At 40.6% G+C, this 12,817-nt stretch overlaps 1 protein-coding gene across 1 annotated transcript in view; it reads left to right on the top strand.

Annotated features, from left to right (window-relative positions):
* Positions 1-12,817, top strand: part of Dnah3 (dynein axonemal heavy chain 3) — a 162,689-nt gene that overhangs the window by 69,184 nt on the left and 80,688 nt on the right. Inside the window, exons 31-36 of the mRNA XM_028764257.1 lie at positions 211-387; positions 2,980-3,071; positions 4,563-4,782; positions 5,811-5,945; positions 9,805-9,916; positions 11,633-11,874. Of these exons, the coding sequence (XP_028620090.1) occupies positions 211-387; positions 2,980-3,071; positions 4,563-4,782; positions 5,811-5,945; positions 9,805-9,916; positions 11,633-11,874 (978 nt within the window). The remainder of the gene's footprint in view (positions 1-210; positions 388-2,979; positions 3,072-4,562; positions 4,783-5,810; positions 5,946-9,804; positions 9,917-11,632; positions 11,875-12,817) is intronic.

Genomic DNA, 12,817 nt, shown 5'->3' with positions numbered 1-12,817 from the left:
AGAGAGAGAGAGAGAGAGAGAGAGAGAGAGAGAGAGAGAGAGAGAGATTGAGAGAGAGAGATTTTCCTTTTCTTTACCAAAGCCCTAATTCATGGTCATCATTTGGAACATAAAGCTCTAGTTCTCAGGTAACAGAGGTCCTTTCTTGCTGAGTGGCGGGAGTGAGGGCACACTGTTAGAGCAGACCTTAGCTGGGGATTCTCTCCACAGGTGGAAGTGCTCTCGGTGGTAGCCCAACAGATTCTCAGCATCCAACAAGCCATCATCCGGAAGCTGAAGATGTTCATCTTTGAAGGCACTGAGCTCTCACTGAACCCAACCTGTGCTGTCTTCATCACCATGAACCCTGGGTATGCTGGCAGGGCTGAGTTGCCAGATAATCTCAAGGTAAATGTTGGCATTGATTTATATAGCATAGATATATTTACAGTGTAATATTTTCTAGACATATGCCCCCAAAGATCTCATAGATAGCCCAATAGTAGAAATGGCTAATATTTCTCAGCTATGAACAGGGTGAAAGACTAGTTGAATGACAATGACCCTAAGATAATACTTGGTCTCAGACTACCTCCCCAGCAAGGTCTCACAGTGAGGAGAGATAAATACATAAACACAAATGGCAAGTGGATAGCAGTGAAGCTATAGTAAGAGTCAGTGTTTCACTTATCTACAGAGGTCAGACAAGTGACATAAAGAGAGGTAGGCTAGGCATAGTAAAGACAGGTGAATGCTGAGGCAACAGCTGCCTCTTATCAACCTTACTGTTGCTAAGAGGGACTCTTACATTTCATTGTTTTTTTTTTTCTAGGAAAGGATAGAAATTTAGCACTGTTATATGAACCCATCTAAGTTTTACATCCTGACTTATGGCAAAAAGACAATTACTAAGGTCAAAGATGTACTTATGAAAGAACACCAAATTTCAATGCAGAGAAATCTGGCAAGCCTAGAGCAACCCATGTCCATCAACCCCCTTTATTATCAAACTGGTAAAGCCTAAGTCATTTCCTTTAGAAAGCATGCTGTTCTGACCCACTAGAGCAAACTCAAGAGTATGTGTTCCCAGAGCTTATTGGTGATCTGTCCTGAGTTACAGCCACTGTGACATCCACAAGCCCTGTTGCTAGTGAAAGGAGGAGAGTGCTTCAGAATGAGAAGTAAGAAAGATAAATAGGCTCTCTTCAATAGGAGATGTACCTAGATGGTCTTGGGATGCTGCTTTCATGGAGGCACAAACCCAAGGAATATGACAGTTATATCTTCTATGGAAAGAATATCTTCTACCTAGTTGCTTGAAAAGAGTGATAAGAAAGAGAGAGAGAGAGGGAGAGAGAGAGAGAGAGAGAGAGAGAGAGAGAGAGAGAGAGAGAGTTAGTTCTAGGCCTACTTGTTTATGGATTTCTCTACCCCTTAGATGGAAGTGATGAGAGATTTATCCACACCCTCGTCACAGACTTTAGTACATGTTGCTCTACCTACTAGAAGTGCATTACGATTAGTATTCAGGAAATCTTATTCAGACTACTTTTCTTGGAGTAGAAAAGAAGAAGTAAGTAAGCAAGAAGATCTATCAAGAATTCCTTCCCTGTAGGTTGACATCCTTGTTTGCTTTCTGATGCTATGATAGAACATTGACCAAAGCAACTTGTGGGAGGAGAGTGCTTATTATGCATACACCTCTAAGTCATGGTCCATCTTTGAAGGAAGTCAGGGCAGAAACTCAAGCAAGAACCTAGGAGCAGGGACTGAAGCAGAAACCATTGGAAGAACACTACTTACTAGCTTCCCTGGCTTACTAAGCTACCTTTCTTATATAGCTCAGGCTAGGGATAGCACTCTCACAGTGATCTGGGCCCTTTCACATAGATCAAAAGTCAAGAAAATGCCTCCATAGACATGCCCACAAGGCCAATCTGATAGAGGCAATTCTTGAATTCAGATTCCCCTTTACAAGGTCTGTCTAGGTTAGCTGACATATGCTAGTGAGTGTCAAAATAGAATTTGGACCTCCATTTCTCTTTTTTATACCTAGTTGTTGTAACCACTCTTTGCACCAACCTTAGCCAATAGCCATGTTAGACCTGCACAAGAAACTTACATGAGACAGGTATTATAGGAAATAGTAAGCAATGGTGTGAGGAAGTCTGAGTTAGTTCTTGTACTCCAGCTAATTAACTGTAAGAATCATGCAAGCCTCTTTTCCTCTAGGTTCTAAAACAATGATAGAGTAGCTGATACTTATTGATTACTAACTATGGGCCACATTTGTTTGTGAATACTTCACTGATACTATCTCATTTATTCTCAAGATATTTCTATGAAGAGCTAAAGCTATTAGTTCATTTTAACAAGAAAAGGCTGAAATTTAGTATTCTATAACTTGCCAAAACTAGTCTGCATCAGAACAGAAATAAAATCAGATCTTGCTTGATTTCAGAATTCTTGTGTTTTGGTTTTGTTCTCCCCTACCCTTCCCTTCTCCCTCTTACCCCAGCCACTCCCTCCAGGCCCCCACTCACTCATATGAGGGCATCAGATCTCATTACAGATGGTTGTGAGCCATCATGTGGTTGCTGGGATTTGAACTCATGACCTTCGTAAGAGCAGTCAGTGCTCTTAACCACTGAGCCATCTCACCAGCCCTGGTCTTGCATCCTTAAATAGCATCTAACATCTTACTGAATTCTGGGAAGTTGAATAATGCTATGTCCTCATTGGACAAAGTGTGAAACAAAATTGTAAAATCAGCATCTAGAACCTTCTGCACAGCAATTATACCCAATGCAATACCATGTAACTTGGTCAGAGTCAGCACAGAGGTTGTCTGTCTGAGCTAACTTGTCTTCTGGTCCTTCTTCCCTTGACTGTCACTGGGTTGACTGGGTGATCACATGACTTCTCTTTGTCTCTATAGATGTGCCTTCCCTAAGCATTTATTTTGTATGCTCTTGTTCTAATTGATTATTTCTTTTCCAGGCCTTATTCCGAACAGTAGCCATGATGGTGCCAGATTATGCTCTTATTGGAGAAATTTCTCTCTATTCTATGGGATTTCTAGACTCCAGGAGGTATGGTACATTTGTTTTCCAGTGAGTCCAAGATAGCCCTAAAGAGCATTTTTTTTTCATGTGTGGTAGATTTGAGGTAGATCACTGGGAGAAAAAAAAATAAAAACTCAAGAAACTTTATTCTAGCTGACTTGAGAACATATGGCCTTGGGTTTGCTCCTAACTCCATTCCTGAGAACAGGCCCAGATACCCATGAAAGGGGTTCTTGTCGCTTATACATACCCAAACACTGTTTAAAAACTGTAGCTACTCATATCCTTCCTGCCCCTCATGCTAACACATCTACCCCCATAATACTGAATGGCTTAAAACAAGACTATAAAACACAAAATTATTCCAAAGTGACAGAGAGAAATTTAGTATTATTTAATTAATTAAACAATTTAGTTAAAGGCTAGCAATATAACATTTGTTGACTCCAATTAATGGGATTACTTCTGATTCAAGCATCTCCCAGTTTTCCAAGGCACTCAGTGATCAGTGTCGTTATGTGTGTACGTGCATACTCACAACAGCACACACCTAGAGCTATGAATCATTATAAAATGGCTTATATTGGCCCAGCCTAAGTTTTACATTTGTTTTTCATTATTGTTGCTGTTTACCTTGTATTTCCCTTGATTTTGTTGTTGGAATGTGTTTCATTTATTCTTCATACAGAGTATATAGGTGTTTCTTATTTGTAGCCTAAGAAATTTTCACAGAATATATCACCATTCCTTGGTAAAAGGCTTCCCCCAAGCAATAGGTTTATATTTTCCCTATGGTAGACCTGGATCACATTGGCTTGACTATTCAGTTCACCATCTGTCTAATGCTAAGCCCTGTGCTACAGTGTGAACAAGTCTTTGTTTTTTAAAAAGTGAATCCACTTTCTAAAGGGAATCGTCACAAGGACAATGTGTTTTAAGTGTATTAGTTAGGGTAAACCTGATGTCCAAATCCCAGTGGCAGAGCATGACAAACATTTGCTTTGCACTCATTCAAAATTGCAAATGGATATTTCTAATCATGAGCATTGCTCCTCAATGGGAGAACTGGGAACCTGGAATTTTTACAGCATGGCTACATGAGCCATGTAGCATTTTAATCTAAGAATTAGCATTCTTGTATTCTTAAAATGCAAACAGGATATCAAACAATATTGTAATGTCACAGAAGTAGAGAAGGTAAATGTCTCCCAGTAAACCTTACTTTTGCCCTTCAGTGATTGACACAGTTAATAGTTTGATTCATTATTTCAAGCTAGTGTATGCCTCCACATGTATGCATGCATTCATACACACACATGGAACACATAATGTAACTTCATTAGAATGTATGTTAGGTATATGTGTTTGCTTGCTTTCATCCTATCTTTGAAGGCAGTTTGTTTCCTTAGTTCATTGTGGTGATTCTGGTAAAAGACTTGCTCACTAAATGTATGGGCTAGCATAGCTTCTCAAGAGGCTGCAGTGAGGACCTGTAGTCATGTCTTTGCCCTTGTACAGTCTTGCCCAGAAGATTGTCGCCACCTACCGCCTGTGCTCTGAGCAGCTCTCGTCCCAGCACCACTATGACTATGGCATGCGGGCTGTCAAGTCTGTGCTCACAGCTGCAGGCAATCTGAAGCTTAAGTACCCTGAGGAGAATGAGAGTGTTCTGCTGCTCCGGGCCTTGCTAGATGTCAACCTGGCCAAGTTCTTGGCTCAAGATGTCCCCTTGTTTCAGGTATGCTGTCTTGGGGCCTTGATCAGGGACCCAGGCTCAACTTTGGAGAATAAACTATTTTCTTCAGCACTTCCCCACATCTTCCTCCTCTTGGCACGCTTTCTCATTCTAGCCGTCCACCTTTGAGAGTGTGTGTCGGTGCATGCAGAGACCCAGGTTAATCTCAGCTACCATTGCCTAACGCTCTCCTTCATTTTCAAAGTTGGAGTCTCATTATGTAGCTCTGGCTGACCTGGAACTTGCTGTGTAGAACATGCTAGCCTCAGTCTCACAAAGATCTACCTGCCTCTGCCCCCTAAGTGCTTAGATTTAAGGCACAAGCCACCACGAGTGACCTTCCACCATTTTTTGCTGTTGAGATCCTCTCTTGCACTGAACCTGGAGCTAACCAGATCAGCTAGAATGGCTGGCCAGTAAGCTCCAAGACCCCACCAGCCTCTGCCGCCTCAGAGCTGGGATTACTGGCACATGTCACCACATCTAGCTTTTTACATGAGTGTTCAGGATCCAAATCAGGCCTTGCACAGCAAGCAGTTTAATGACTTAGTCTTCCCTAACACACTGTTTGCCCTTCATGTTAATAATAGTAAAAAAAAAAAAAAAAAAAAAAAGCAAAAAGCCCTATTTAGTTTTAATTTTAATAAAAATTTTTTCACTATTTGCTTTAGATCTGGACCATGGTTTTTAATCTAATGAAATTAGTTTCTTTTATAACTAACTTAAGGTCTATCTTCTTTATCAGGCTATGAGTGTCATAAAGACAGGGGTTGTCCATCTCATTAGTTTGTGGAATGACCAGAGAACAGCACTGTGGGCCTATTAAATCTCTCCTGGCTTCTAAAACTATTCAGGAGGGAAATCATGGTTCATAAACTTGGCATTTGTGATTTTAAGTCTAGGAAAAAAATAAGCGTTCCAGTTTGTCTAAGGTTTCTTCTGTCTGTAGATCTCCTTTTAAGAGAAGGTGAGCTAACCTAACAGGTATCTCCCTGCCCTGTCTTCATTTCTCTTGAATTCTTGTATTACAGGGAATTATCTCAGATCTGTTTCCTGGAGTTGTTCTTCCAAAGCCAGACTATGAAGTTTTCCTGGAAGCACTGGAGAAAAATATCAGAAATATGCAGCTGCAGCCAGTGCCCTGGTTCATTGGGAAGATTATCCAGGTTAGTTTCCTCTGCTCAAGCGTGAGTATACCTACTGTCTACTGGAGTCAGGAACTAGAAAGACCTAGGGCAGATGTGAGCTGGACTAACAGCAAGCTGAGTAGCAAAGCCTGAGTAACAAGGGAGCTAAAAGACCCACTTGACAGTCTCTCGTGCCATCAGTCTTTGCTTCTACAAGATAAAGTGTGCATCCCAACATTTTACCTAGGCATGGGAAGGCATACACGTGTAATCCCCAGGAGGTACATTTGTAATCTCAAAAGAGTAACAACAAAGCAAAAGAAGATAAACACCAGCACTTCTCCTATAGTCATCTTTCTTGGGGGAAACTGTGTGGTTACACTGAGCTTTTCATTACTCTGCACTTAAAATGCCAACTCAGACTGCCTTAGTCCTCAAAAAAATGGTATTTACTCACCCAGTCTGAAAAGCACCGGAATGTGCTGGCCTTGGGCACGGTGGGATCCAGGTTTCTGGATAACCACACTGGGAGTGTTGCTCTCTTCGTCTGTGAGCCTAGCCTCCCTCACCGTATTTAAACTTCATTTATAGTTACCTTCCTTCCACCTCATCCCCGTAGTCTTAGACTTTATTTTGTCACAAAAGGAGAAGGCGTCTCGCTCCAAGTAGCTCCACCAAATGTCTCAAAGCTGGGAAGGTGATTCCATGGAAAAGTGCTGCTGAGTAAGCACAAGGACCAAGTTGTGTTCCCCAGCACCCCCGTGAAAGCCAGATCTGGTGGCAGTCCACAGCTGTGAAATTGGTAGTGGGAGGAGCCAACTGAGATGGGGCGGGCCTTGGAGCTCACTAGCAGCTGTCCATCTGAATAAGGGAGCTTGGAAAAAATACGGTGGAGAACAATAGAAGATAACTAATTTCAATCTCTGGCTTCCATATACTTGTCCACACACACCTGTACAAATACATGTCTTAAAGTGTGAATGAGTATGATGATATCACATGACCAACTCTGAACCAATTACAGAGATAAAACCTAGATCATAACCAAGTGGAGATAAAATTATCCCCGCCCCAGTCATGACAGCTAGGGTTGTAGTATCAGTAGGCCTCAGACAGGACGTCTGACAGAAAGCACAGACTGACCATAACAAGCATCCGTATAGTGTCGTGCTAGTTGAAGTGTTTCCCTTCTGGGACCACTCCATGCAAAGCTGACTTACGACTTACAGTAATAAATTCAATGAACTGTGACCCAACTGCACACACTAAACAGGGTCACAGAGACTCATGAATACTAGCTAATCTAGACTCCACGAAAGCAGTGAGGTTCAGAGGGGAACCAGATTTGGGATTAGTGTTGACCCAGATTCAAATCTCACTCCTGTAAGATCCTTCTGTGGAATCTAAGGCAAATTCTTTCACTTCTCTGGGTATTGGTTTCCTCACCTGTATAATGCAAGGAGAAGAAACTTCCCTATAGAGTGATTTCTGAGACAGCACACCTGCGTAGAAAGCACTGGACGGTGCATGGTGCTGTGTTTATGTCTCCTCCTCAGTCATCATTAGCTTTGTCAGCTTTGTCATTTCTCAAAATTACGATGTTAATTGAAGCAAAGGTCAGGGTAGGACCCACGCCTTCAGACTCTGAGGTCAGACTGACTTGCGCCAATAATTTTTCCCTACTATATCACCAAGTAAACTTCATTTTTTTTTACATATTTCATTTAACCTAATATTGAATCTGGCTTTCATTTTTTTTATTTTATATGTGTCCTATCCTTTTAAGTAGGCATGTGCTTCCATTTCTTATATTTTATTATGTGATATTTTAAACTTCCAAAAAGTGAAAAGAGTTATGGATAAATATCCCCTCTCCACCTAGATTTTACAATGAACATTTTGTAATTCTGCTTTATTACTTTCTCACCTATGATCATCCATCGGTCTACCCAAGCACATACGCACTCACCCATACATCCACCCAGCCACCCACCTATTCCACCAAATAGCCACTTACTCATCCATCTATCCATCCACCAGTCTTGCTTTTAATGTATTTCAAAGCATTTGCAGACATAAAGGCAAATGTTGCTGTCATTTAGTGCCAATTCTCAAAAGTAAAGTTAAAACTTCAAAAACAAGATATCCAGAATTCCCTGCCTTTTTGTATCTTGATATCTTCACAGCCACTTTCAGGAAGGCTGGAGGCTACCGAGTCCGAGATACCTTCTGTCCTGTTTTCACCTCTATTCACTATAAATGTCTCTCAAACATGCTTGAGCATAAACCTTTCTTGATGGATGGGAATTTACTGTTTTGTTCTTTCTCTGTCCACACACCAAGAGCAGTGCCTGGCATGAGTAGATGCTCAATAAATATTTGCTGGTGTTTATTTTTCTCTCTTCTACCATCTCCATAATCATTGCCTCCCTTGGTTCTTCTCATCACTCACCTCCAAGGTGGAAAAATAACGAGAACTTGACCTTTAAGATTAAAAGCTTCATGTGTTGCTTTTCTCTGAGGGGCTTACAGTCTAAAGGGAAAATTTTTTCACATAAATAAAAATGAGTGGAGTATTTTTATTTTAAATATTATGAGCTGCTTCTCACAGGAAAAAAAAGAGTGATCAAGACATATTTTTTAAATGAGCTTTTATGAAAACTGATGTTGATACATGAATTAGTTCCTTTTCTGTTGCTGTGATAAAGCAACTTGGAGATAAAGGAGCTTATTGGGACTTAACAGTTCTTGAGGGATGAGAGTCTGTCATGGCAGGGAGTGACAGCAGCAAGCTGCAGGCCTGGCAACAGGACAAGGAAGCAGAGAGCTCACATCTCAGTCACGGGCACTAAAGTCTCTGTCTTCTCAAAGCCAACCCGAGTGACATACTTCCGCCAGCAAGGTCTCACTTAAAACCTCCCAAGTCAACAACATCAACTGAGAACCAAGTGTTCAAATGCTTCATTCAGTCTATTGAGGACATTCTCATTCAAACCACTATCGTACTTAAAAGTAGAGGCTGAAATTACATGGAATCTTATAAATGTGTTGGAGCCTGGATCTGGAAATAGTTTTCATCAGCTGAGAGCTCCAGTCAGGTTAGAACAGTATATAGACCTCCAACAGAAAATGCAGATTGCAAAAATGATTCCTATTGTCTTACTCTCTTTAATTGTAAATGCCATTGATGATAAATTATGAATATGGTATATATGTAAATATATTTTAAGAGATAAAGTATTGTGAACCACAGTTGCCCTATCCCATTACAAAATTCTACAGCTAATTCTTCCAATCTAATTTTTGGAGTGTCAGTAATCTAACCTCTCTCTATCCCCAACTCCTCTTCTTCCCTTCCTGCCCCTAGTGGCCACCATCTACTCTTTAATTATAGTGACTTCATAAAAATAATTATTATCTTGGAAGATAGAAATTTGATCAATATAATTTTGTAAATGTATCAAATGATTATTTGTGTACCCAAATTATTATTTGTGTAACAATTATTTGGGTAATGTGTTTTAGGGTACCCCAAAATGCATATAATTATTTCATATAATCTAAACATTATTTTTTTACTTTATTGACTAAGTGTATATAGACACAAGTCAGAAGACAATTTTCTAAAGTTGGTTCTCTCCTTCCACCAGGGGTTGGATGGGTTCAACGGGGTCATCTGAGTAATCATGTGAGAATTAGCATCTAGATAGGAGAAAAACAAATAGTCCCCCTATGTCCTAGGCAATCTAAGGCACATATAAACAATAGACCACTAAAAGGACTGCAGCTCTTAAGAGTCATTGTGGCCTTGAAACTCTGATATCTGCCCTCATTAACCTCTCACTGTAGTACAAGGCAGTGCACCAGAATTAATTCCCTATGTGACTTCTCTTCTCAGATCTATGAGATGATGCTGGTAAGACATGGCTACATGATTGTTGGAGACCCTATGGGTGGCAAGACATCAGCTTATAAGGTTCTGGCTGCAGCTCTGGGTGATTTACATGCAGGTAAAGCTTGCACCCTCTGTTTCAGGGAAGTCAGGACTTCCTGCCCAGTTACCTGACTCTGTGGAGACAATGCCAGGCCATGAGCTTTGTCAACCTGAGCGTTAATATATGCATTAAAAACAGAGGACAGCACACAAATGTCTGCAGGTAGAAAATAAAGACTGGGGCACAGGATCTTCCGACAAGAGATTTGCTGTGTGTGGCGTGGAGGCTGGAATGATACTGTTAAATACTCAACAGTGGCTTCCCTGGTGGTTCTCCAAGGAGAATAGCAAGACTGTTGTTGACTTAAACAAAATCAGTTTAAAAACAAAAGAGTTAGCATGCTTCCTTTCCTTTCCAACTTCCTCTTCCCATCCTTTGCTTCTCTTCCTTTCCTCCTTGTCTCCCTTCTTCCTAGAGTAGAGGATAAGAGCTCATCTTTGGAACAAATACTTAAACTTAGGAAAGTAATTTAATGTCTTCTCCTCTCTTTTTCCAGCTCTAGGATGGGATTGCTTTGAGAATTAGATTACATAGGTAAATACATGGAACATTATAGGTATTCAACAAATGAAAGCTATGTTTACCACTAAATAAGCAATCTAGGTTTCTTTTCTTGCATTTGTATGTTTGCTTCTGCATAATATGCAAGTATGTCATACTTAAAAGTGTGCCTATGTTGCACATGAGTTTATACAAGAATTAAAATTGGTTTTGGGGGGTTGGGAGCTGGAGAAATGTCCCAGTGGTTAAGAGTAATTGTTGCTCTTCCAGAGGACCTAGGTTCCATTAAAAAATGTTTTCTTGCCAGGCATGGTGGCACATGCCTTTAATCCCAGCCACCAGGAAGCAGAAGCAGGCAGATCTCTGTGAGTTCAAAGCTAGCCAGATCTACATAGTGAGTCTCAGGACATCCAAATCTACAAAGTAGAGAGACTTTGTCTCAAAAAAAAAAAAAGTTTTCTTTTGTTTATTACTTGTTTTGGAGTTTTAAACTATTATTTAATTTTTAGACAGAAACTCACTATTGTAGCCCAGGCTGGTCTTAAAACACATGATCCTCCTGCCTTAGTCCCTCATGTGCTGAAATTACATGTATATGCCACCCCACCTAAGTAAAATCATTTTCTAATAAACTTTAATATTAGTTTTAACTTTAAGAATACTTTGTGTATTCCTTGGTCCATACCACTGTATGTGTCCCCAGAGAGGTCACAGCTATTGTAGGACTGATCCCCCACCAGTTTGTATCATCTCTAAATGATTAAAATAGTCTCACATCGGTGACTTGGCTTGACTTATTCATTTAGACTCTTCTTTGGATGGAGAAACACAGCAATTGTTTTCCAGAATCATTTCGCCCTATCAGGGGTTTTAACATCCCAGGCTAGAGCCAAGGGTGGCTGTGATCCCAGGCACATAAGAGCAGGTGGAATGCTAGTTCTTTTCTTTAATGCTTGAATTCTTCTCAGACAAAGTAGGTTTCTTTAGTTATGAATCTGACATTTGCCCAGTTTGAAATAAGTCTCAGAAGAAAGTATGGCTACAAATTGATAATTGTGATAACATACAACAAAAGGCCTAATCTATTCAGCTACCCCAATCTTTATAAGGACTGAGTGTCATTTTATAGATTCTCCTTAGACGGCTGTTTCATCAAGTTGGTAGTCTTTTGTCTAATGCCTGATCTCACTAATGCCTTTGTAATGGATTTTAATGGACTTTCTCACCCAGCCAACCAGATGGAGGAGTTTGCTGTGGAGTTCAAGATCATCAACCCCAAGGCCATCACAATGGGGCAGCTGTATGGCTGTTTTGATGCCGTGAGCCATGAGTGGACAGATGGTGTCCTGGCCAATGCTTTCCGGGAGCAAGCGTCTTCCATAACTGATGATCGCAAATGGATTATATTTGATGGGCCGGTAGATGCTGTTTGGATTGAAAATATGAACACTGTCCTGGATGACAATAAAAAGGTAGCTGCCAAGCCATCACTTATTTGTGGGAGTATTAAAAACTAATGCATGAATAACCAAAACTTTACAAAGTCAGAGACTTGTTACCCTAGCATAAATGCCCCTCACAAAAACAATCGTTAGCAGTTCACTAATTATAATTCCATTTGTACTTATAGTCAGTGAGATTTGAGATTAAAAGTATAAATAGAAAGGTTTGAGGATATAGCTCAGTAACAGGGTACTTACCTCATAGGGCCAAGGTTCTGTCCCCAGCACCACAAAGAAACAAAAAGTATGAAAATTTTAGGCAGTCGTAAAGAGTCTAAACGAGTAAGTCAAGCTTAGTCACTGATGTGAGTCTATTTTATTTTTTTGAGAGTTGATATAAACTGGTGGGGCATTGGTCCTATCATAGCTATAATGTCTCTCGGGACACATACAGTGGCATGGGCCAAGGAATACACAGAGTTTTCTAACCACAAAATTGGATGAACCATGTGGATATCTGGCATTCGATCCCCCCTGAGTGACCAGGGCTCAGGTTTTGTCCCAGGATTAAGGTGTTTTACTTGAGTCTGTGTTGCCAAGTGGCAAGTTATGCCTTTAGTGGATGTCCTGAGGCTCACATGTCCATCTTCACAGCATGCTTCAAGGATGTGCCTGCCAAACAAGACAACCTCTAGTGGTCTCTCATTCCATCCCAAGAGGGATTTAACAAGTAATTCTCTTCATTCCAGCTGTGGGTTAGTCTTTGTGGATGGTTCAAAATCAGCAGTTTCTCAGAAACTTGAGCAATCAAAACAGGTGGAAAATATGCCCATGAAGATAAGCAGCTAAATTCTATGTTAAGTTAGACCTAGTGGCACTGACCTGTGATCCCAGCTACTCACAAGGCTGAGACAGGGATCATCAGTTCAAGGTCTGCCTGGACTGAAGAGAGATCTAAAAGCTAGGATAGGCA

This window comes from Grammomys surdaster, unplaced genomic scaffold, assembly GCF_004785775.1.
Source record: "Grammomys surdaster isolate TR1022 unplaced genomic scaffold, NIH_TR_1.0 142, whole genome shotgun sequence".
Classification (NCBI taxonomy): Eukaryota; Metazoa; Chordata; class Mammalia; order Rodentia; family Muridae; genus Grammomys; species Grammomys surdaster.
The sequence above is the reverse complement of the archived record's forward strand: the minus strand, read 5'-3'. Positions and strand labels throughout refer to the sequence as shown.